General features: G+C 45.7%; 2 protein-coding genes across 3 annotated transcripts; one reads left to right on the forward strand and one right to left on the reverse strand.

Annotated features, from left to right (window-relative positions):
* Window positions 1-1,243: 1,243 nt before the first annotated feature.
* ppp5c (protein phosphatase 5, catalytic subunit) lies at window positions 1,244-12,133 on the reverse strand. Its single transcript, XM_064352462.1, has 13 exons — window positions 11,966-12,133; window positions 9,270-9,511; window positions 6,266-6,413; window positions 5,897-6,018; window positions 5,684-5,749; window positions 5,000-5,098; window positions 4,685-4,790; window positions 4,131-4,273; window positions 3,934-4,021; window positions 3,202-3,242; window positions 2,463-2,641; window positions 1,940-2,021; window positions 1,244-1,467 (listed from the first exon to the last, which is right to left on the reverse strand). The coding sequence occupies exons 1-13, from the start codon at window positions 12,090-12,092 to the stop codon at window positions 1,405-1,407; spliced, it is 1,506 nt and encodes a 501-aa protein (XP_064208532.1). The 5' UTR covers window positions 12,093-12,133; the 3' UTR covers window positions 1,244-1,404.
* A 2,119-nt stretch (window positions 12,134-14,252) lies between these two features.
* Window positions 14,253-19,195, forward strand: cbr1l (carbonyl reductase 1-like). 2 transcript variants are annotated; one of them, XM_064352464.1, is made up of 4 exons: window positions 14,253-14,677; window positions 15,450-15,630; window positions 16,251-16,388; window positions 18,457-18,669. In XM_064352464.1, exons 1-4 carry the CDS (start codon window positions 14,392-14,394, stop codon window positions 18,530-18,532), a joined length of 681 nt encoding a protein of 226 aa, XP_064208534.1. In that variant the 5' UTR covers window positions 14,253-14,391; the 3' UTR covers window positions 18,533-18,669. The 2 variants fall into 2 exon arrangements, with proteins under 2 accessions (XP_064208534.1, XP_064208533.1); XM_064352463.1 differs by having other exon boundaries at window positions 14,257-14,677; window positions 16,251-16,374; window positions 18,457-19,195.
* The last annotated feature ends 5,788 nt before the right edge of the window (window positions 19,196-24,983 follow it).

The following is a 24,983-nucleotide window of genomic DNA, read 5'->3' on the forward strand; positions in this document are numbered from 1 at the left end:
AGCCATTGAGTATTAAAGAAATTAATGATGTCGCTCAATATGCAAGAGACCGTTCTTAAAACAAACACAGTATTCTTAGATCTTTAAAATCAGTGATGACCATTTTTATTTAGCCTTTCCCCCCCACCCCCCCCAAACATGTACACTGGAATATTAAATGATATACAGTATATATATATACATACACGTTTGTATAACATTATCTATAAAGCTCAGGACGACGTTGCTGTGCGTTTCAGAAACAGGAAGAGATGGGCTCTAAACGTCAGACACCACTGTCGATCTGCAGGGGGCGATGTCACGGGACAGACGCACGTGTAAGGAATGGGACAGTGCTTCGCGCGTTCGATTAGACGGTTTCTTTAATCGGACGAGTGTGCGCGCGCGCGCGGGCTGGTAGTGCAGCAGAATGAGAAACGGTACCGGGAACCGAACGCTTCGTGGACGAGGTCATCGCGATCGTCTGGCGACGCGAGGGAGTGTGCGGGATCGAGGAGAAACGGTCGGGGAGAAAGACTCGTGTCTGCGGTGCCGTAGCGTTACTGACAAGCCTTCAGGCGTAGCAGTGAGGTCACCCGCAGGCGCTTCTTTTTCTCTGTTTGAGTGAAGAGATGTTCACTTTCAGATTAAATTTGAGGAGGAGTATATTCTCTTCAAAGAGCTTGGCTGACTGACCTGACCATAGTGTCACACCCTCTCTTACAAACGAAACACGAAACCAAGCTTCGCTCACTCGCTCGTTCACACACACACGCACGGGTGCGTGCACGCACACACACACACGCATAACTCTCTGTGTCTCACACACACACACACACACACACGCACACACACACACGCATAACTCTCTCTGTCTCACACACACACACACACACACACACACACACAAAAGCCGTTCTCGCCAGCTAAGCAGCTGGCCTGGGAGGGATTCATAACGGCACGATTTGCCAGCTCAAGCCCGCGAGTGAGGGTGGCACGGGGCCACAAGGCTTCCGGTCGATTCTACCGCAGGCCTCGGGTGCGAAGTGGCGTCTCCAGGCTCGAGCGGCTCGCTACCCGCTCCCACCGCCACCACGACCGGCCCCGAATCCCCGCGGCAGAATCGAGCGGGTTCAGGGCCTCCCTCAAAGGCGACCGTCCGTCCATCAGTTTCGTCCGTCACACAGCTACTGTTGAGGTGCACACATTCCAGTTTTGGGCTGCTTTGGGGAAGCAGGGGCAGCCCTTTTTTTGTGGGTGAGAGGGTGGGGTCGGGGGGGGGGGGATGGCGTAGGTGGAGTGGGAGGACTTTGCCGTTCGTTAAATTAAAAAAAAAAAAAAAAAAAAACAGAAACGGGCAGACGGTGGAACGGAGGAGAGAGGGCGGGAACGTGGCGGTCGCGGGTGGGCGGGGCCTCCGTGCCGCTACATCATCCCCATCTGCATCAGGGAGTTCGCGTATGCCATGGGCTTAACATTCGGATGAGGCTGCACAGGGAAGGAGGGAGAGAGATGGGGGAGAGAGAGAGAGAGAGAGAAAGAGCATGAGAGAGACAGCGAGTGTGAGAGAGAGAGAGCGTGAGAAAGACAGCGAGAGGGAGAGAGGAGAGAGAGAGAGAGAAAGCAAGCATGAGAGAGAGAGAGAGAGAGAGATATCAAGTCACATGTAGCAACACTACACAGTACCTCAGGGTGGAAAACCAGGGTGTTCTTGACCACAACAGGCGTAATACACAATACGACACCCAAAATGAAACTGTTTTTACACCACCCCCACATCCACACACAGTTTGACACCATATACTGGCTGTTGCAATGCAGTTCTGGCAGGAAGGGAAACAGGCTATGAAAAGAAACTTAAATAAACATATATGAAAGAGCAACTTAAAAGCCTCAAATTTATCAATAAAAAATAAAAGCAGAAAAATCTGTGCAGATGACAAGCTGGATTTATACTGACCACAGCAGTGAACTGGTGAAACTCTGGCTTGAGGTCGGATCCCCTGAGGTGGATATATGCTCCTTTGTTACCCATCTGGTCACTAGGGGGAGACAGAGAGGCACTGTTATCACGATACCTACCGTAGGAGCCTATAGCACATAGTCAAACACACAGTTATCATGAAAAACCTTTTATTTCCAGATGGAGACAGAGGAGGGTCAGAGGAGGGCTGTACCAGTAGTTGGGCAGACAGACAGACAGACAGACAGAGAGACAGAGAAGTCAGAGGAGGGCCGTACCAGTAGTTGGGCAGAAAAGACAGACAGAGAGTCAGAGGAGAGTTAGAGGGCCGTACCAGCATTTTGGCAGACAGACAGACAGAGAGACAGAGGAGTCAGAGGAGGACCATACCACTAGTTTGGCAGACAGACAGAGAGACAGAGGAGAGTTATGGGAGGACCGTACCAGTAGCTGGGCAGACAGACAGACAGACAGACAGACAGACAGACAGAGAGAGAGCAGAGTTATGGGAGGGCCGTACCAGTAGTTGGGCGCTGAGAAGACGGTGATGCACTTCCCTGAGTGAGTGACCTCGTAGCCTTCGCCCTTCACCTCGTGGCTGCGCACGATGTACTGCAGCTTGTTCTGATCCAGGAAGCGCTCAGTCACGTCCGGGCCGAACTGGCAGCTCACCCCGCGCTTGCTGATCGACCGCCCGTTCTGCGGAGAGAGAGGGAGGGAAGGGCCGGAGGCGGGGTCCCGGAGAAAGCGGGGTTAGGGTTAAACTCTAGCCCCCGATCCCCCACCCCCCGTGCTATCTGGACAGGGAAGCTGCAGGTTTTCTGATTGGTTTCTGGGGATGTGATCGGTTCAAACGTGTTTTAGCCTCCATTATGTTCAATAGGCTCAAAGGTGGAGGCGGCTTCAATCGCCACCGGCGACTGCAGCCCCGCCTACACAAGGTCATAATTCATAAGAGGGAGCAAGTGATTGGTTGTTCATTAGCACAGCATATCCCCGGAAGTTGGCCGGACTTCCACTGCATCACTATGACAACCTGGCCAAGTTTATGGTACCACTATGTTATAAGCCTGGCAAGTGCAGCTAAATGAGGTTTGCAACATTACCCATGAGTAGGTGGGGCTTACCAGCATAAAGGTAACTGATACTGCATATATGACACAGATGCTGCATATTAATGGATGGCTGGCTCAGTGGAGCTAATGCTAAAGGCTCAGTGCTGGCTAACGTGTGCACAGGCAGGAGGGCTGCTGACTCACCTGGGGCTGAGGATCTGACCACAGGAGGTCACACATGGGGCCTGCAAGAGGAAACAAAACAGGCTTATGACGCTTACAAACACACTGTGCACCGGAAAGATAAATGGCTGAAGACAAAGGACAACGGCCCCTCATAAATGTACAAGCCAAGTATTTAAAAACTGCTCGGAGAACAATAAGCAATAAGGTTTCTGCACTGGTGTTTGCGTTGTCCTTCTGGATAAGAGCTTCTGCTAAAAGCCAGTAATACAGTGAACAGAAGTAAAGGTACAGTAACTTCTGGGTCTGAAATTGAGCAAATGTAAAGCTAAAATTTATGTGTCAAGGATTTTTTTTTGCCTCCACTGAAGTATAAGCACATGTAGAAGGTGTTCAAATAGGAAAGGTGAATTTGGCAACATACAAATACATGGGGTCCTTGCTGTACATTTCAGTTATAATTTGAAAAAAAAAAAGATTTGTCGCAATATGAAACGAGGGGAACATAAACCGAAAACGGTTCTCAACACAAGTGCAAAACGAAGGCCAACGGGTCAGTGTATAGCAAGGACCCCCTGTACAGCGTTTACAAAACCAGAGGGATAAGATTACATTGCAGTCTTGTTTCTTCTCTCATTCAGAACAGAGGAAAGTGAGTGTGGCTGTAATACTTCCATGGCCCTAACTAATGACCCGCTGCTTTCCGTCTTCGCCAGCTGTAGGGAGGGGAAGGCGGGGTGCTGGATGACCTACCCGAATCAGGAGGCTGTCTGTTCCTCTCAATCTTCCTGATGTCGTCCAGGGTCACCCCGTCCTCGCTGAACAGGCCCCCGTGCATCACCTGCGAGGGGAGGGGAGAGGAGGCTGTGAGACTGGGGCGGGTTCAGGGTACAGGGGCCAGGGGGTGGGGGGGGGGCAGTGGTGGCGGATGTGGCTGGGGTTTGGCTCACCAGCACTTTGCCGTTGATGCACTGTGCCAGGGGCAGCCACTGGAAGACCTCGCTGAACAGCTGGAACATCTGGGCTGTGTACTTGGCCTTCACCTCGCCCTCGAAACCGTACATTTGGTTCATGTTGTCCGTCTCATGATTCCCTGCAGAGGGCGCCAAACAGTCACAACACACACATTACCACACACAGACACACAGACACAATCACACATACTGTCACATATTATCAATGTAAACACCAACCCAAATCATCATGTACTGAACAGTCTCATCCACTAAGTGCTAATACACACACACACACACACACCTTCAGTTTTCCCCAAACCCACCTAAATGCTCTCACTGACTGCAGATGCACACAGCCAGTGAGAGCATTTAGGTGGGGTTGGAGATGAACAGTGCAAACAGCTCCAGGCCTTGTAATCATACAGCATGTCAGAGCAGAAGTGCTGATTCAGGATCAGTTCACCCTTTTAGCTCATAATTGATAAGCTGCGCACACGGACCGAGGAATGCTGATCCTAGATCAGCCCTCCCAGTTCCCAGAGACTCACCCCTCAGGAGGTGGAAGCAGTCGGGGTAGAGCAGCTTGAAGCCGAAGAGCGTCAGGATCACCTCCACGGAGAAGGAGCCGCGGTCCACGAAGTCGCCGTTGAAAAGCTGGGGGCGGAGTTAAGCGCCACCTTCCAGAACATTCCGGCATCGGCTCAGCGCGCGGCGAGCGCTTGCGACGACGGCAACTGCCGCCCGTGAGGCTCACACACAATGCATTGTGGTTAACGTCACGCCTAGCAGACTCCGGCATCCTGATCCTTGGCCGATTCCCAGCCTTGGCTGGCCGTTCGCGCCGGTAAAACTGAAAAGGATACGTAGGGGTTGGACGGCGAGGGCAAGCCGTTCAGCTGAAATATGTTGAGGAGGTCGTAGAACTGGCCGTGCGTGTCGCCGCAGATGGTGATCTTGTCTGTCTGCGGGAGACAGCGGCGTGGTTACGAGAGGACAGGAGAGGTAAAGAGGCGAAAAAGCAAAACGCACTAGACAGGGGAAGGTAGAATGGCAACAGGACAGGCATGTAGTTTTAGGTTATATACAAAGCAGGGCAGTCAAACCCTGTTCCTGGAGATCTACCGTCCTGTTGGTTTTCACTTCAAACCTAACAAAACACACCTCATTCAACAGCCAGAGATTGAGCGGCTAATTAGCAAAATCAGATGTGCTTTGTTAGGGTTTGGCGTGAAAACCCATGAAACGGTAGATCTCCAGGAATAGGGTTGGGCAGCCTTGATATAAAGGATGCCTCGGTCTATACTCCGTCCATTGTTTTCAGGTTTAACATATACATGCGACTTGAACTTTAAATGAATATTAAATGTGAAAATTTAAATTTCAAAAGTAGAATAACTCTGTTCAATACTCATTTTTAAATAAACACCTGGGGAAATGCACAGGTCTTTGTGTGAGCTCTATCCAAGCGGCACCATACCCGGGGATTAATGTTCTCAGAACTACACTAGGTGCCGTTTCAAACAAACTGTGTGCGTGCAGTGCCTTACCTCTTTTAGCACTATTTCTACCAGGCTCGGAAGCTTGGCTAAAACCTCTTTGACTTGGACCAAAATCTGAAACGGGACATTTTAAATTCCATTAACACTACAAACTCAAACAACATGCATGTCAGCTTAAAATGAATACATACAAACAATGAAACCTTTACCATTTTCAGAGACAACAAATATTATGTAAAAACGTGGGGTTGTTTCCCCTACCTGATAGGCACACTTTCTGTGCAGTTTTTTCTGTTCCTTAAACCAGTGCATCATGTCCTTCATGAACTTCACCGTCACCTTTCCGTCTTCCAGTTTGGGCCCTGTGTAGTCATCCTCGATCACTGCGTAAGGAGGAAGAGCCCGTGTTTATCGTCACATTTATCTACAGCTACACCAATCGCTACACACGGATAACTTATAAACATGTCAGACAGAAAGCAAGAATGTCCGCATCTGTATGCAAAACCGAGTGCGGTTTAATATGGGCTAAGAAAAATCGTGAAAAGAGTTTGTTCATTTGTTCATTGCTCGTTCGTTGGTCTTTCCCACTGCAGAGAGAGAGGCTGAGGTCCCACAGGCCGGACTCACTCATGTTCTCGATGTCCAGCGAGTCCACCACCGACTTCTTGTGCTCGTCGCTGGCTATGGCTCTCTCGAAGGCCTTCTGCTTGACGATCTTGTTGCACTCCTGGTACTTCATCTTCGCGTCCTTGTCATTGGGCCGCACCCGCACTACCTGCTCACACACACACACACACACACACACACACACACACACAATTACACACACATTAGGAGCACCGCCCACTTCAGTGTCAAATCTCACTCTACACACAGCCTTCAAGTGCACCTAAAAAAGGCTGGAAAGTACCAAGAATTTCACCATCAATGATACCCTTCTCTGTAAAAAAATAAAATAAATAAACACTGTACAGATGTGTACTTCGATGAGCCTGATACCAGCACCACACCAACAATTTCACCGCCTATTCAGGGATCCTGACACTCTCAACATCGTTTTGCCTTATCCGGATGCATATTGTATGCAGCATATTCAATCTTATTTTGCCTTGTCACACATGCATGAATGATCACCATTCACACCAGTGCAGACATCTGGCACACGGGTTTCAGGCCCTGTCAGATTTACTGCATTGTGCATTGGCTGTTCCATTAGCCTTATGCCAAGCTCAGACTACACGACCAACAAAATCGTGTGCTGGATATTGTTAGCCACCCCCTTGTAATAGGGACTCAGTGCACTCTGCATCAGGCAAGACGCTCGAAATCAACAAAGCGAACGCAGACTGACGTGACGCTCGCTCCCTGAACTTGCGTGCTGTCAAACCGCATTTCTCACTCACATCATTCTTTCCCTCAGAGGGGAAAAAAACACTAGTGTCCTCAAACTCCAGGTCTGCAAGCAGTCCATATGTCAGGCCTTCCGTGGGCTATCAAGACAGGTACATTTTGTTTCTGAATTGTGTCCTTGTAGACTGCATTTGACAGTGGGGACAGAGGTTGGCGTACTCAGGATCGGATCAGTAGAGGTGAAAGACTACAATGATTTATCTGCCATGATTAGTCTTGTCATGCGAGTGTATGCAACTAAATATAATTTTCATAAACATAACGATATGTGTCTGTTTCCATGTTTAAAAATACAAAAAGACAAAGAGTGAGAGAGACAGGGCCAGAGACTGGGGCAACTTGGGGTTGGGCTAAAATAAGGGGCATATTAGTTATGTCAACGTAGACCAGCGTCAGGAAAAACAGCGTGACTTCCATGTCTTTCCAAATGTACATTCCTATATTGTGGACATTTGTTTCTTGTTAATGTCATCACACTATAACATTAAAAATAAACCAAAGTTTACAGCAATACAGTATTCCTGAGTTTCATCCAAAAACAAAAACAAGCCTGTGTGTCAGCATAATCACTGCCACGTATGCTAGGTGTTGCCATAACTTTCAAATCTTTTCCGCATAGTTCCAGTAAGAAGTGATTAATTTTGATCAATGACTTAAGTGTGATTTTAATTACATTTAAGGCATTTATCAAACACTTTTTATCCAAAGCGTTTTATACAGATTCCATTTATACAGCTGGATATTTTCTGAAACAATTCAATTTAAGGACCTTACTCAAGGGTACAGTGGCAGTGCCCCACCTGGGAACAAAACCTGCAATCCGGGAGTTGAAACACACCAAGTCCCAAACCATTACACAACATTACTGTCCTACGAGAGGCAAGGCTTTAAACAAGGTAACGGCTAAATTACCATTCAGACAATATTCAAAATTTCACTTGAAATTTTCCCCCCTTTTTTACGTTAACTCTACAGAAGCTAATCTGCATTTTTTTTTTGCCAAGAATTCCTCAGCCTCACTAACTAGCTAGTTCACCCCTTCTCCTAGGTTAGTACTCCTGGCTTCCAGCTCAAATTCCCATGGATTGTACAGGCTGGCTCATACACAGTCTATCTCTGCCATTACCACCTTAAACAGAGCAAAACTGCAATGTGCACACCACAGCGATGTACAAGATGGACCAATAATGACTTTGAAATCGTGTCAAATGCATGTAGGATTACCACACAGATGATAAGATATGTGATATCACCATTATTCCAACTGCTCAGCATCCACCTTATTAGTTGCAAAATCAATGACGCGGCAAAATCCAGGCAGCTCACTCATGTTACAATTACCAACATAACAGAGTTTGATGTTCATGGTGACTAGGCAGTAAATTGCTTCTCGTCCGTCTGATCAATGAACACGCTCAGGTGATGGATCTTCATTCAATTCCGCGCATACTGACGTTTATACATTTTCTTTTCAATTGATCCTCGTGATCATCCCATCCTTAGCCATTAAAATTTTTTTTTTTAAATCAATGTCTTTGTGTCAGCAAAGCATCACGTAAAAAACAGACCATGACACAGCACTTGTGCCTGCACCGTGCAAACGGTGAACACTCCCAGTCTTCACAGCTTAGACATATCTTTGCAGGCGTGGCATCGGACACGCACCCTTATTTTCAATATGTACTGAGCAGCAGTGCATCATGGGAGACATTTTAACATGCCCACACGTCTGTAAACAAATGAGCGGCCTTAATTATTAAGACCGACTACATTAGTGGCAAAGCTTAATATTGGCCTGAGGTGCTAATGTAGCAGCCAGACAGGTCTGGAGGTTAGTTCTAAGGGTTTTTTGTGTAGTATACTCATGCAATCGTGAAAATATAGATTCTTTTTATTTTTATGGAAATTATATACACAACACTAAAGGGCTTCCTAGGCTCACGTCCTAAAACAGAAGTAACATTCAATAATGGTGTAATTGTTACGGAACTGGGCTACAGGTTGCAGGTTTACACTGCCGTTGTACCCTTGAGCAAGGTGCTTAACCTGAATTGCTTCAGTAAAACATCCTGCTGCATAAACAAACATGGATGCTATGCAAAAACGAGAAAACTGCTTATGCCGCGCTGGACAAGAGCGTCTGCCAAACTCCCTTAACCCAACGAGAAAACGATCGCTCGATTAGGTAGCACGAAGCAGGTCCACGGGCCACCCCACTCACCGTCTCGTAGTCCTTGAGAGCCGCCTTGAACTTGCCCAGGGCCATGTTGGAGGTAGCGCGGCGGTAGTAGCCCTTGATGTAGTTCTTGTCGATCTCCAGGGCGCGCGTGGCGTCCGCCAGGGCGTACCCGTAGCACTCCGTGCGCAGGTACGCCAGGCTGCGGTTGCTGTAGTAGATGGCATTGTCCGGGTTCAGCTCCAGGGCCTCCGTGTAATACTTGATGGCATTGTCGTAGTCCTTATCTGAAACGGAACCACACGGACGTTCTTTCAATGAATAACAAAAATACTCGATGAGGACCCTCCCACATAACGTCTCTGTGCCTCTCCGCCTCTCCGCTAACAATTTTGCGGTTTGAAAAAACGCAAGATCTGCAGCTTGATCATTCAAACGATGAAGCTACATTTTCCACAACAGCATGGTCATTGCAAAGAAAACAATTTCCCTTCTTGTTAGTCCATTTTAATTCCCATCGCTTCCCTTGACATCATCACTGGTATTTGAACTGATATTCCAGTTCCTGAGAACAGGGGACAAGGGAAGAGGGTGGAACTGAATTGCTTTCCTACCCTCTTAAAAATCAGTCACACCAAAATAAGGTAAAATGATTCCAAGTTCGCAACTTGTCCTCAAGGTTCACATAAGGTTCCCTCATTAGAATTTTTTTCAGCGGAAGTGTGAAATTTTAATCAACGTTTGTCTATAAAGATAACAAAGGTAGTCAGAACATGTTATAACTGAGGGGTAATATTTTTACTAAAAAGACACTATGAAGTTTAAGTAGGTAATTTAAGTTACGGCTGTGATTTATTTGCAAGCAGGGTAGCAGGCAGAACAGCTGATATGATGCTTAGTGGTTTATTTACACATCACAGTCTGCTTAACTGAATTCTTGTAACAAACCGTACAAGGTGCCATCCTTCGGATGAGATGTTGAACTAGGACTGTGGTAATGAAAGATCCCACAGGGGTTCTCTAAATAGTAGAGGTGTTAACCCTGGTGTCCTGCTGAAGTTCCCACAAAACTGTCTCTATATCTGACAACCTATTCGTCCCCTGATCAGGTATCTTCTTATGTTCACTGTACAACTAGTTTGATGCAAGGTTCTTTGCAAACCAGATTACCAAGATTTGTGGGTAATGTGCTCTAAAAATCCATATTGTTACTGACTGTGTCAGGGGGCGACATAGCTCAGGAGGTAAGACCGATTGTCTGGCAGTCGGAGGGTTGCCGGTTCAAACCCTGCCCTGGGCATGTCGAAGTGTCCTTGAGCAAGACACCTAACCCCTAACTGCTCTGGCGAATGAGAGGCGTCAATTGTAAAGCGCTTTGGATAAAAGCGCTATATAAATGCAGTCCATTTACCATTTGTGTCAAACCATTTTAAATACCCAGAATGTTGGTTATCAAAGATCACTACTCCATTTTAAACACTACTAGATACCGTTGAAACTGGAGTACGCATCGGCATGCATTGTATGCAGACTTCTATTAATCTTTTTTGTCTTAACAAATATCCATTAGGCAACTTTATATTTAAAAGTGTATTTGTAACGAGTAATACTTACATGCATTAATTGCATTGCTCTAGTAATCGATACAAACTTCTTCATTTCTTTGGCTGCCACAATACCTTTATTAAAAGATGATTCCTTGCTCATCGTACTGGCCAACTACAAGCTACCTGTTCAAGACAGACGCATTTTGGCCCTATGTCCCATCTGTAACGTTAGCTCTGCAATTTCGTTAGCTGGGCGGAAACGCACTCACTTTCTAATATAGAAAGCTACAGTTGGCGGGAGCTTTATCTAGACACTACGGCACATGGTATTTGCCCTTGTTACTATTTTTGTAGGTTCAAATCTCCAGAATTAGATGAGAATTAGATTATCAAAGTTATGTGTAGCGACTGTCTCTCAGTCCAGCTAGCAAGCTAAATTTGGTGCATTTAGCTAGCTACACGGCACGTTTTCATTTTAGTAGCAACGCTGCACGTTAGCTGTTGTATCAGCCATACTGCGTTCAGGCTAGCTAAAACTAGTTGCACATCTGTCGTAAACTCGTCCACAAGTTATCACACACTGATTTTGGTAAATGCCTTAGACCAGTCAACTTATTAAGCCAGCTAACGTTAGCTACCGTCAAAATATAAAATATATGAGCACCTAGACCGCATCGTGATGTCATAAGAAGACGAGTCCTTTCTTGGCGGACTGATAGCCAACTAATCGCATTATGTCATAAAATGAACATAGCTAACGTTGTCTTAAAAAGAACACTCAGTCGTGACACCTAAATAGCTAGCTAGCCACCTAGTCAGATGCAACCACTGACCTTAATATGATGCACTAACACAGAATATTACCCAAAAACTACACAAGTATTATTATAAATATTTGAGATACATTTTCTTGTATTGAATACAGGAATATGAAATGAGATCACTGATTGACAAACAAGCCCTTCGTATAATAGAGCTAACGGTAGGCTAAGTTATTCCATACGCAGTCTTTCCTCGCTCAGTCAGGCACGCTTCCTTTGGTAACATTACCACCGGCTTTGAAAGGGGATTCACTAAGCCGTTGCTAGCTAGATAGATCTCTCTGGCGTAGCAGTGCTTTAGTCTCTCATGGTTCCACTGTGTCTAAACCACGTGCACAATCCTTAATGGTATATGATTGCAGTTATAATCTACCTTTAAAGTATTTATTCGCCTTCTCCTTGAGTTCCTCGGCACTCCGCTCCCCCTCCGCCATCTTCACGCTGTCGTTATTCGTTACGTCCGCCATGGCTATTTGGTAAACGGTCGCAAATTCTGACATCACGTTACTTCAGGAAATACTGCCGCAAATCAGCCTCTTTCTGAAAGCCGACGCCATTACGGCTCACATGTGAAGTCGACGCAGATCCGACCACTGGAATTGGTGTTGAATACTTCTCATTCGTCAAATTTTCCATTGTTATTCGCGTCATTGGTCCATGAGCCACAGCTTGTGTAGCTTCATTGGCTATAACTTTGGATAGGCGGGACTTACGTGTCCCATCGTCCAGCAAAGAAAACCCTGAAGTGCCAAAAGGATAATAAAAGTCAAATATTTTTGATGGCAAAAAGGGCACAATTCGAGCATCTGAAAACATACCTGTTATGTATATTTAATTGACAGTTTTAGCAACACAAGTAAAAATGGAATAGAACAGAGGCACTTCTACGCTTCCAGATCAGGGTCGCCAACCACTGAATTCAGCACCTTGCTCTACCAATATAGTGGAGGCCTTACAAATTATATAAACGTTTTACTGAATTATTTCTCCATTGAGCCAAAATGGATTAACTAGACACAGCTAAACCATGGACTGTCTAGTTGTGTTATCAGGGCCACCACCAATTGCAAATACATCATTTTGTTAGCTTGTCACTTAGATTTCCTATTACCAAACAAGTCAAATTTAATTAACACAAACGCACTACATAATAGATTTTTTTCAATAATGAATTGAATAAGTTATACATGTGATCTCCTCTCCTTCCTCTTAGCCCAATGAAAATTATTCTTTTGGTCTGTCGTATGATAAATAGGCCTACACATTACAGCAAGGATGCAGTTATGTCCTTATTCAGAATTGTTAATTTCATTATCTTTACATATTTTTGAGCCTATATATTTTGAGCAAAATCTGAAAACATGAATGTTTGAGCTGTACTGCAGAAAAGTTTAATTTTAAAGACTTAAATATGTATATTTAAGGGAGTGCGCTTTTTCCTCTGAATGCTGAAATAGCCCTTGTTTAAAAAAAAACCTTAATTTAAAGCATGTTTGTGTGTGTGTGTGTGTGTGTGAGAGAGAGAGAGAGAGAGAGAGTTTGTGTGTTTGTGTGTGTGCGTGCGTGCATGTATATATGTGTGCTTGTATAATTGTGTCGTCTGTTTACATGTGTGTTTGTAGTCAGTGCAGGTGGATTAAGTGGTGCCCTTTAAAAAGTCTCTTAATAAGGAGGTGGCACAGCAGATGACAGGGCACTTCAGGGGGAAGGATAAAAGCCCAGCTGGTGCGATCCTCACTGCCGTGCACTCTCAGACCAAATCAACCAACTAGACAAAGAGAATAGATGGAGGAGACTGCTCAGTCTGTCACAAACATCTGTCAGTTCCGTGACTCGGATGGAGAGAATCTTCTGACGGAACTCAAAGTGTTCCACTCATTCTACTCCTTCCCCAGAAGCAGTGTACAAGCCACATTGCAGTGCCTCAAAGAAAACATGATGGAAACAGTCCCCACCCTAACCAAGCTCCTGAAAATCTATAGCACATTTTTCATCACGACTCCATCATGTTTTCCCCAATTTTGTTTTCTGTTATTCCCCAAAATTCCCAGAAAGGAGGGAGAGTTAATTTTGTTCATTAGAGCGTGTAGAGTAACTTCAAAGAAATGCATTTCTCATGAGGTTGTTGTTTTATTACAGAGTATGTAAAGTCATAGGAGAGCCCTTAAACACTAGATACACAAGCAACAACAATACAACAATATAGCAAAGGAAAAATGAAAAACTCTTCTCCAAAGATCTGTGCATGCCATTGAGAGAGATGCGACAGTATTGTTTAAGGTGTGTGTGTGACCTAAGAAGAAAAAAAAAGAAAAAAAAAACTGTATAATGTATTTTACTCTGTTTATTATTATTATTATTATTATTATTATTATTATTATTATTATTATCATTATCATTATCATTATTATTATTATTGTAGCACAGCATAATTTTGACGTATGAACGTGAAATTGAAATAATAGGCTAGGACAATAGTATTGTTGCACTGACGCCTTTGGGCTGGTCATGTAAACTACAGCTGCTCCAAAAAAAAACAAACAAACAAAAAACGCACAAAACAGGTTAGGTGACAGGCAACCTTTGTGCAAAATGCATTTTGACAAGTGATTGCATAACTAACTGGCAATCGTGACTTCGCACATTTTATCCAGTATATAGCACAATGTACAATAAGGAGGCTGGCTGACTCTGTTTCCGTCTCATAGCCAATGAGTGAAAGAGGAGGGTTTTCCCTTTTATTTTATAACCTTGCTTGCTGTCCAGCACGGTGCGGGCTCCATTTTTTCCCTGGAAATAATGTCCAAAGCAGTGGCAGTGGTTACCGGTGCCAACAAAGGCATTGGATTGGCGATCGTGCGGGGACTTTGCAGAGCTGGCTTTCCCGGGGATGTGGTCCTCACTGCTAGAAATGAAAAGCTCGGACACGAAGCGGTAGATATGTTGCGAGAGGAGGGATTAGAGACGGTTTTCCACCAACTTGATGTCTGTGACCAGACCAGCGCCGAGCGTCTGAGAGACTTCTTGCAGAACACATATGGAGGATTGGATGTACTGGTTAACAACGCGGGAATCGCTTACAAGAGTAAATGACACTTCCTTTTGCCCGTGTATGCTTAGCGCATAGTAGAACATGCACGAACAGCTTCTTTCCGGGCTCTCTGTGACTCGGCACTGTACCGCACAGATCATGTCACAAATGTTTAGGTGCCTCAGTCGGTAGGTCATGACTACAGAAAGGGGAGAGGGCGAGCGTGCAAAGTGCGTTTGGGCTTCTGTTACTGTAGGTAACTGCATATAGTGTTATTGATTTGAAAGCACTTTGGTATAGATGTACAACTAGTTTAATAAAAATGAAAGTAAATCAAAAATGGCTATTACTACTAGGCAACTAGTGCTACTACTATTATTTGGCTACTACTGCTACCAATAATAATATTATATTCTAGCGGCAACGAGTGTACTTCATACACAACAAATTATCCATAGTTAATTCTACACTAACAGAGTGAGTCCAATAGGGACCATTTCTACTCTGTAAGCAACACTGAGCATTTTACTGTTTATGTTCTGGTAATTTTACTGATATGATAAATTAATTAAATAATGAATGTGCAGGCTGTAGGCCACGTGCTGTCTGTCATGCGATGTCATGCTATAACCTACTATTGGTCTGAGGCAGCTTGAATGCAACCTTAGTCCCCGGTGTTTCTGTGAGCTAGCCGTCGTCATCTGGGTGTTATTTTACTATTGGCCCTAGCTAACTTCAATTTATGTATAGCTCGTGCTATGATACGTTATTGTTTCCGTTGATTAGAGCAGTAGCGCATTTATTCATTTCTCTTATTTTATCCAAGATGATGCGGTGGAGCCCTTCAGCGAGCAGGCTGAGGTGACCATGCGCACCAACTTTTGGGGGACGCTGAAAGTGAGCCGCGCGCTTCTTCCGCTGCTGCGGCCCTGCGCCCGCGTGGTCAACGTGTCCAGCTTCGTCAGTAAGCGGGCTCTTGGACAGTGCAGCCCCCAGCTGCAGGCAAAGTAGGCCGCCAGATCCCTTGCTGCCCCGGTTTCCAGTGGTGAATTTTATGGAATAAGATCATTTAGTCTATTTTTTGCAAAAATAATAATAATAATAATAATAATAATAATAATAAAAATCTCTCCTTGTTCTGCAAGACTGAAACATAAACAAACTACTGGATAAACACTGCCCCCCCACTCCATGTGTACTAGAGGAATAGAAAAGAGGACTCTCTAACCCATGCTTTCTCTCTACCCATAATCCTCTCTTTCTTTTTTATTTTTTCTTCCCTTGAGTCGCGTGGCTCTCATGCTTCGTATTCTTGCATCCTCAGGTTTTCCAGTTTCTGTCTTTCCTTCTCTCTCTTCCCCATCTCTCTCTTTCTTTCTCTCTTTCTCTCTTTACCCTCCTCCTCCTCCTCCTGCCCACTTATGTGCTAATATGCATCTCTGTGCAAGTGTTTAGTGCAGAAATGCACCCCACTCTGTGTTTTTCCCATTGCTCCTTGAGCAGATGTGTGTTGGTGTGGGTTGCATAAACGGATGCAATGTAAATGCTATGTAAAACAGTTGTGTAAGTCCCTCTGGAAAGGAGAGTCTGCTAAATGTACTGTAATGTACTGTGATGTGCCTCACAGGTTCCGTGATGCCGAGCTGTCGGAGGAGGAGCTGTGCTCCCTGATGGAGGAGTTTGTGAAAGCAGCTCAGCGGGGCAAACACAAGGAAGAGGGCTGGCCCACCACTGCTTACGGCACCACCAAGGTAAACCGAACTGGGTAGGGATCGTTGCGTCTCTGACCACATAGAGATTTGCCTGAGTTCGAGGTGGGATTTCAACCAGAACGTCTCACTTGTCCTGAGATTTCATAGGCAAATGCGTCACCAGTCAGCTAAAGGTGTAATCGCCCCTGGCCAAGGGCAACGTCGTTGTTTTCGAAGTTTTTGTTTTGTTTTTGAGGGTTGCGTCGCCAGAGAGTGCTGTCACGGTAACCAGCTATGAGACCTTTGCTTTGCGGCACCCGTACTGTGCTTCACTAGCGAACTAGCCGAGCCACACCCCCTACACTCACCCTCCTTTGACTGCCTTTCCGTTTGAAACTCTGCAGCATTACATTACATTACATTACAGGCATTTAGCAGACGCTCTTATCCAGAGCGACTTACACAACTTTTACATAGCATTTTTACATTGTATCCATTTATACAGCTGGATATATACTGAAGCAATTTCGGTTAAGTACCTTGCTCAAGGGTACAACGGCAGTGTCCTACCCGGGAATCGAACCTGCGACCTTTCGGTTACAAGCCCAGTTCCTTGCGCACTGTGCTACACTCCGTGCAGCAACCACTTTTTGATTACAATTCTGATCCGGGTCAGTAGGCACCAGTGTAACTAGTTAGATATTTGCCTGAGTCTGAGGTGGGATTCGAGTCCAGGCCTCTCACTCGTCCATAGATTTTATCGGCAAAGCTAGCCAGGCTACGCCTGCTACACATTTGGGGAGAATATAGCAGTGAGGGAGCCCAAAATAAAATATTAATTTAATTGTAAGTCAGCCCAGAATACGTGATGGTCCAGGTTGGCTGGAGGTAATCATTGCCTGATGCAGAGGTCAAATCAATTATTAATTTTACATTACAGAAGAAACTATGAACTTTTTTTTGATAAACAGGCATGTGGAAAATAAATGATTTTCAAAGAAAAAAATTTTTTCTAAGAAAGTGAAGGTTACTGACTAATAAAGACACTAGGTGGCGTAACAGTCATTCTTAGGGAATGTGCCTTTAAGTGTGTTTGGTCATTGTATGCATATGTTATGAGCATGTTGCTGTAGTCACTGACATTACCATAGTGGGGTCAGAGTTGAGAGCATTAATGGACAAGAGTATAATGTTATATGCACATATATAAATATAAATATATATGTATCTGAATTTTATACCTCAGCTCTAGAAAGTAATGCCACAGTAGTTATGTTCATAGAATATATTGCCGTGAGACCAAGCTTAAATGGTCGATGTTGATAATAAATGAGTATAATAATAAAGGAGCATACAACTGTGGAGTCCCTTTCATTCTGCTCACCACGGCGTTGTTGTCTGTTGGTTTAAATCTAAGTATAGTTCTTTTGGTGCTAGAAAACACTGCATCCATGAGGGAATGTTGATAGGGGAGCCAGTTTTTGGCTGACGAGTAGACGTCATCTTAACTACATAGCTCAACTACATTAGCTTAGCTGCATTTAGCTCTGTTAATGGGTAAATTCATCAGTTGTAGTGTCAAGGGGCGCGTGTTTTATTGTACAAGAGTTGTTTTTATTTCACTGCGCTGCTCCCGCAGAAACTCACTTCCCACGAAACCTCACTGAACCTTAATGGACCCCAACACACGGATGCTATCGAGGGTGGGAGTAAGGGAGCTCCTGAATATACAGTGCCGTGAAAAAGTACCATTTCATATATCTAAAGCGGCCCCATCTCGAGAATGCTGATAAATTTGTCAACATAGTTTTGTAATTAAAATGTTTCCCCATTATTCTTTATATCTAGGACAAATGTTTTGTTTTTACTGTATGTGTGTGCTAAAGTTGCTATATGATATATAAATGTATTATGATTCATAATTATATGGTTATAATCTACTGCTAGACTGATGATGATGCTGAGGAAGAGAAGAAGTGGATAATGGCTTCTATCGTTCTTGATTGTGTATATGGTTGTTGACATTATTAGTTAAATTGTTAGATGATATTATAGCTGTATAATTATTATATTATAATGCTATGTAAAAGTTGTAAGTCTGCTAGCGCTGCACTGCCTGATGGTCCGTGCGTCCCCTCGCAGATCGGCGTCACGGTGCTCTCCCGGATCCAGGCGCGTGTCCTGTCCCAGACTCGGGCGGGCGACGGCATCCTGCTGAACGCCTGCTGCCCCGGCTGGGTCCGCACGGACATGGCGGGCCCCAAGGCCCCCAAGAGCCCCGAGGAAGGGGCCGAGACCCCCGTCTACCTGGCCCTGCTGCCCCGGGGGGCGGCGGGGCCCCACGGGCAGCTGGTCTGGGACAAGGAAGTCCAAGAGTGGTAGCGGCGCGCTCAGTTTTTTTTTTGGAAGAGCGTCCGTGTCAGGAACGGTGGTGATTACCGTTTATAGCAGTAAACAAGGCAGCAGATTCATAATCATTTAGGGGGGGGAAAAAACATCTCGTTCAGAAGACTCAGACTGTTAGGGTTCCAGATCCGGATCTATTGTAGCACGCGATGCTGTTAATACTTTCTGACTGTGAAGCCTCACAGTGGTCCAATGAAGTAATTACGGCCCGTACCGACAGTGATCATTAAACCTCAGTGACAATGGGCATTACTGAGTCATCATTTTGGGAATTACTTGGGATGTGTATTCAAGGGCATTTTTTAATGGTGAATTAATGTGATTTTAAAAGAAAAGGTGAAAGGGGGAGTTTTTCCTTGTCAATGTTGTTCTAGGTTTGCTTTTCCAGGGGATTTTTTAAGATGACGTCTGCTTTAAAACCTATTGTGACAAACGTATTGTGAATCATGCTATACAAATAAATTGGATTTCATTCTACTTTTTTTGTATTTAAGGGATGGAAGCTTGATAACTTTGGGAATTAAGTCAATCAGAATGTCAATACATGTCAAATGTTAATAAATGTTAAAAAAAAAAAATGTTTAAAAAAAAAACCTGGTCTCTATTTTAAGGCCGTTTTTTTTCTAACTGGTGTACTACCCTAAATAACCTGAGGGGGCACCAAAGCTCCATTGAAGGCCTGCTATGCGATGACTCACTCTGGTAATAATATTGCATTGCGTAACCTTTTTGCGGAAAAGGAACATGGCTGCAGCTATGTTGTGCTGTAGGCCTCCATCTGGGAACACTGGGATTAATATTAGAAGGCTTTACCCTTTTCAGGAGGGTAAAGGACAGTAGGTTTACAAGCTGCAGGTGGGAGATGCAGCGCTGCTTACTAGCAACGTGTTAACCCCACGGCTAGGCAAATGTCCATGAAAAAGAGGCCCCCGCTGCCACCGCCACACCACACCCTTACACCTCCCCCAGCCCCCCCCCCCAAATCTGTTTGAAGTGGCTGAGCGCTTCCTGCCAGCTGGACTCTCAGGGTGGACTTATGGGAAACCAGAAGGGCGAGCAGGGAGGGGCGGGAGTCGCAGGTGTCTGTCCGCAAACGATCGCACTCGGGCGCCGTCCGCTGTCTCACAGTCTCACAGTCTCACAGAGTCACAGAGTCACGCCAGCCCCCGAGATTCGCGCTTCTTCTCGTCAGTGCCCACACCCACCCCCGTCCACACCCCACCGGGCTGACCGGACCGAGCCGAACCCGCGGGAGTCGCGGGCGCAAGGCGTCTGTCAGGCAGACCCGCACAGCTGCTCAGCGCCCTTCCGGCTCCCCTGCCATCTGCCAGGCACATGTGAGAAAGCTCGCGCTCGGTCCTGCTGCCGTTGTGCTGACCCACAGCATGTAAACCCGTTTGATCGTCGGTTCACATCCCTGGGGGTCGAGAGCCCATTTGGGATGGTTTTACGAAAACTGAGTCACAAAGCCATAAAAAACGTCTTTTTTGTTGTTGTTGTTAAAGTATTAAGAATATTTGAAAAACGTTTTCATTACACGCTATTGCTCTTGAGCGGAATATGTGACTGTCCAGCACGTTAAGTATGTTAAATTTCTAACATAGATATAGATATTTTATACATATACATATACACATATATATATAATATTATATTATATATTATATTATAATCTAAAGTTGGATCATGTGGGAGAAAATGCTGCCAAAATTAGAGTATGAAGCTGAGAGGTCCACAGCCTGAACTGACTGAAATTCTTAGAATTCTTTAATTTGACAGCAGAATAGTTTCTTGAAGAAATTCAGGTGAAGTACCTTACTCAAAAATAAACAAGTGGCTCTCCACTTGGGAGTTAGACATCAAACAAACAGACGCGCTGTTTTATAATCACTGCCCTGCGCAGACGAAGACGACGTCATGGCGGAGTTTGATACACTTGCTGTTTGTTTCAATATAGTGGAATTCTCATTAAAAAAAAAAAAAAAAAACACTTGCTGAGTTTGCAGAATGGGCAGTACACCCTTTTTTAAAAACTCTTTGAACTGTCAGTCACTTCCTTTTTGTCAGTCTGTTCACCATCTTCATCAAAGACACTCTCCTTAAAAAATAAATCACATGTTCAAAAGCCACATGTTCAAAAGTCACTCAATATGTGAAGAGTACACGTGAACTTTTATTTTTCAACCAAATTTAGCTGGGTTTTCACTGAACGTAGATGGTATATACCTCGCTACATTTGGTTGAAAAATGAAAGTTTTTTAGCCAACTTGGACATCGCCAGGTTATACCTTGGTGAAACCTGGTCTAAACTGGAGTTAACATGAGCTAACCTAGTCCATTTATGTCAAAACATCTCTCAACCTAGATTTCCAGCCATCGAGACAGCTAGATTTCATCTAGATTCAAGCTCGTGTTCATTGGGATGCTATATCGCTGTATCAAATGTTTTGTTTTCGAATGTGAAAATTGTAGTTCACAAAAAAGTCAGTGGCGTGTGAAAACGTGATGATGCAAATGACCCAATGTGACCTATTTTTTGTTCATATGTGGAAATTTTCATTCCCATGTGAAGAAAGCCAATCACATGTGAAAATGTCCAGTCGCATTTTCTTTTCACGTGAATATGTTAATTATATCAAATGTTTAAATTCATGTTACTAAATGTTTTAATGTTAAATTCACGTGTGAAACTGTGATTTTCACATGTGAAAAGGCTAATTTTCCATGTCATTTTTATCGTGAGGGACTGAGGAAGCCTTTCTAGCCAAAACATCAGCGTCCTCATGTCACTCTGTTATGTAGCTTTGCAGGCCACACACTATAAATGGTGTGAAAAGAAAAGCCTGTAATTTTCTTTCACTGCCAAGACAAGGTATGCGAGTGCCATATGAGGACAGCGAGACAGACCGACAGACAGAGACGGACTGACACAGAGTCCCGTCTGGAGTTCCCTGACTCACGCGGGATTTCCCATGAGAAAGAGAAGGCCTGAGGTGCGTCGTGACTCATTTTCACCCCCCCCCCCCAGCCCCCCCCACCCGACTCCCAGGGTCATACTGAAAGTGTGAGTGAGCCCGTGCGAGCTAACTTTCACTCCTTAAGGTCCGCCACCCCGATGACATCAGAGGCCGCCTGCGCCTCACCGCGAGCCGCGACCTGGAGCGGGGCGACCCCGGCGGGGGGCTTCGGGAGAGCCGGGCCCGCACTCGGAGCGGGGGGGAAGGAGAGGGGGAACTACTGCAGGATAGCATAACGGCGGTTGTGTGAAAGAGAGGACTGGAGCCAAAGAAGGAGAAGGAGGGAGAGACGAGTGGGTGTACAGACGACGGGAAGAGAGGCGGAGAGACAAAGCGGGAGGTAAACAGAGAGAGAGAGAGAGTTACCCGCTCCTGCGCGTCAAATCCGCCGGGTGGGAGGCCTGGGAAAATTTAAACAGTCGGTGGGAGAGGGAAGAGTGTGCCTAGTCAGACTTCGAAGGAAAAACGACGTGGGGAGGAGACTGACGCGGGTCGAGGGTTCGAAGCGGAAGCTCCGAAATGCCAAGGGCGTGAGCCGGTGACGGTAACGGACCGGGGGGGCGGGGGGGTAACGATGGGTCAAATCATATCCCGCTCAGACCCAACTCGTGACCACGCACGCCATCACCTCCCCAGCTCACCCGCGCCCATACGTGGACTGAGTGAGCTGTACAGGAACGCGGTGCCATGTGTGCGTGCATGTGTGTGTGTGTGCGTGTGTGTGTCAGGGATGTGTCAGTATCCTGGGGGAATGGGGATGACGAGGGGTGTGGGGGGGTTAGCTGGATGGTATGTGCTGAACTCAAGGTACTACCCCTGCTCTCCTGGGAGGGATGCCCCCCCATGTTGAGGCACTGACGGGTCCAAGAGTTAATGGCGTCGAAATAGCACAGGCGTAGAGTCATCTAATAAACTCACTCTCTCCGTACCTCTTCGTCCTTTTTTACTTTCATCGATGGGAAGAGTTAGGAGGGCTTCTGCCGTTCGGGGGGCTGCATATTGGAAACACATGTTTGTTTGAAAGCCACTTCAAACGGCATTTTTCATTCCCCCAGCCCACCCGTTTTTTTTTTTCCTTTCTTCCTCTCTCACCTTCTTTTTATTTCATGGTTCTTTATCTAAGATGCAGTCAGGAACTTTCCCGCTCATTTCTTGCCTTCAGACCACCCCCCCCCCCCCAATCCTTCTCTCCTGTCAGGGGGAGTATGTCATGCAGGAAACCTTGTAATTGTGTCATTCCTTAATGGTTTTATTCATTAATTTCTCCCATTGGTCACGTTCCTGAGTCTCCGTGTGAGGTTTTTCAGATCCTTTCCAGACCATCAGAGCTTAATTTGTGTTTGATCATCAAGGTGGGATGACCTTTGCCTCTCAATACAGAACTGCGGGGGGGTTTCTTCAGAAAGAGGAAGAGAGAGAGAGAGAGACCTTTTGACCCTTAACCAGTCCTTTATAGGCACAGCCTTTGCAGTTAAAAGTCTAAATATCCAACACATTTCAATAAATGGGGGAAATGACAAACCCCCTCTGTACATATATGCAACTCCCACCCTCCCAAACACACACACTTTTTCCCGTTTTCCATACCATCCTACAGTACATGGGCTGTCAACAGTGTCATTACTGAGATCACACATCTCTACTTCAGCCTCCATCATCCTCCATCAAAGGACATAACTAAGGACTCTTGTACTATACTGCACAGTACATCTCCCAGTCCCCAAATATCAACATATCAACATAAAATTCATTTTATTAGAGAGAAAGAGAGAGGGCAGGGCAGCAGTGTAGTATAATGGGTAAGGAACTGATCTTGTAATCTAAAGGTTGCAGGTTCGATTCCCGATGCAGTGTAAATGCTGTGTAAAAGTTGTGTAAGTCGCCGTGGATAAGAGCGTGTGCTAAACGCCTGTGATGTAATGTAATGAGAGAGAGAGAGAGAGAGAGAGAGAGAGAGGGGAGTGGGCGATAAATCCCGAGTGGTAGGAAACACTAAAAACAGCGTGCATAACTGACCAAAATGTTTGACCTCACTCCTGCCCGTGCCGCTGCCCATGCCACTCGATATTGGCGCTGCTAGAATCGTCCTCCTCCCCAGAGCCCTCCCCCTCCCTGCTCCCCCCACCCCCCCACCCCCATCTGTGCTTTGTCTATTAGGGAGGAGAGAGGGGAAAGAATGTTTATATTTTGCGGAGCGGCTGTTTACATTTCTTACCGAGCCGTTTCAAATATAGACGAAGGTATTCGCCCCCGGTTGCTGCCAATGAGGTTCTGTGCAATACATAAAACCCTGGAATGCAGAACAATATGCCAACTGTCTCCGCGTTGGGCAGAGAGATAGATGATGAGCTGGGCTGACCAGCTGACTCTCAGAAGCCAATTATGAGTAGGTTCTCTGGGAAACGGCAGTGGTCGAGGTTGTTTTTCATTATGAGGGAGACTTCCACTGTACTGCGTGGAGGGGACAGTGCCAACACGCATCAGTAACGATGGGTTTTTGGGTAGAGTTTGCGACTCTAACTATCCCTCCCTGTCTCAAAATCCCCACCTACTGGGCATTTTTTCCATCAATAAAGTTGTCCCCCAGGTCTTGGCCAGTCTCACCTCTGGCACCTTGTTTCAATTAAGGTTGGGGCCAATCATGTGACCTCGCGCTGAACGCCGAAGCCTCGTGTGACTATTTTAAGAGCGCGGGCCTGGAGGACATTACTGCCCGATTTGGATGATTGGAAAAGTTTTCCCGGGCCTGGAGACCGTATCCATCTCCCAGATACGCTGGCACCGCGGGCTCATTAGGAGGGATTAAGGGAATCATTCTGCAAATGCGTAATTGACTTAAATAAAATAAACTGAGTGGAAAAAAAACACCCAGCCAGGGAGTGAACCTGACCTCATCGCTCTGGAAGGATTACGCCTCACGGTTTTCCCTCAGTGTTTACAGGAGCTATTTACAACGGCGATCGCCATGAGAGTGTGAGAGAAAGAAAGAGAGAGAGAGAGAGAGAGAGAGAGACAGTGAGAAACATGATTCAGGGGCCATTACCCCCACGTTTGGATTGGTCTTCGCTCTGACTATCCGTCTGTCTGTCCTCCCCCTCTGTCTGTTTTTGTGACGCTACCCCCTCCCATCTCTCCCCTCTCCCCCTCTCCCCCCTCACTCCCCCCTCCCCCCTGGCTTCCGTTAGCTTCCTCCCGCCATCGTCCCCTGTATCTCTTCCGGCTCTCTCCGGCCCGCCACTCTCCTTC

The sequence above is a fragment of the Anguilla rostrata genome, chromosome 9 (genome assembly GCF_018555375.3).
Source record: "Anguilla rostrata isolate EN2019 chromosome 9, ASM1855537v3, whole genome shotgun sequence".
In the NCBI taxonomy this organism is placed as follows: Eukaryota; Metazoa; Chordata; class Actinopteri; order Anguilliformes; family Anguillidae; genus Anguilla; species Anguilla rostrata.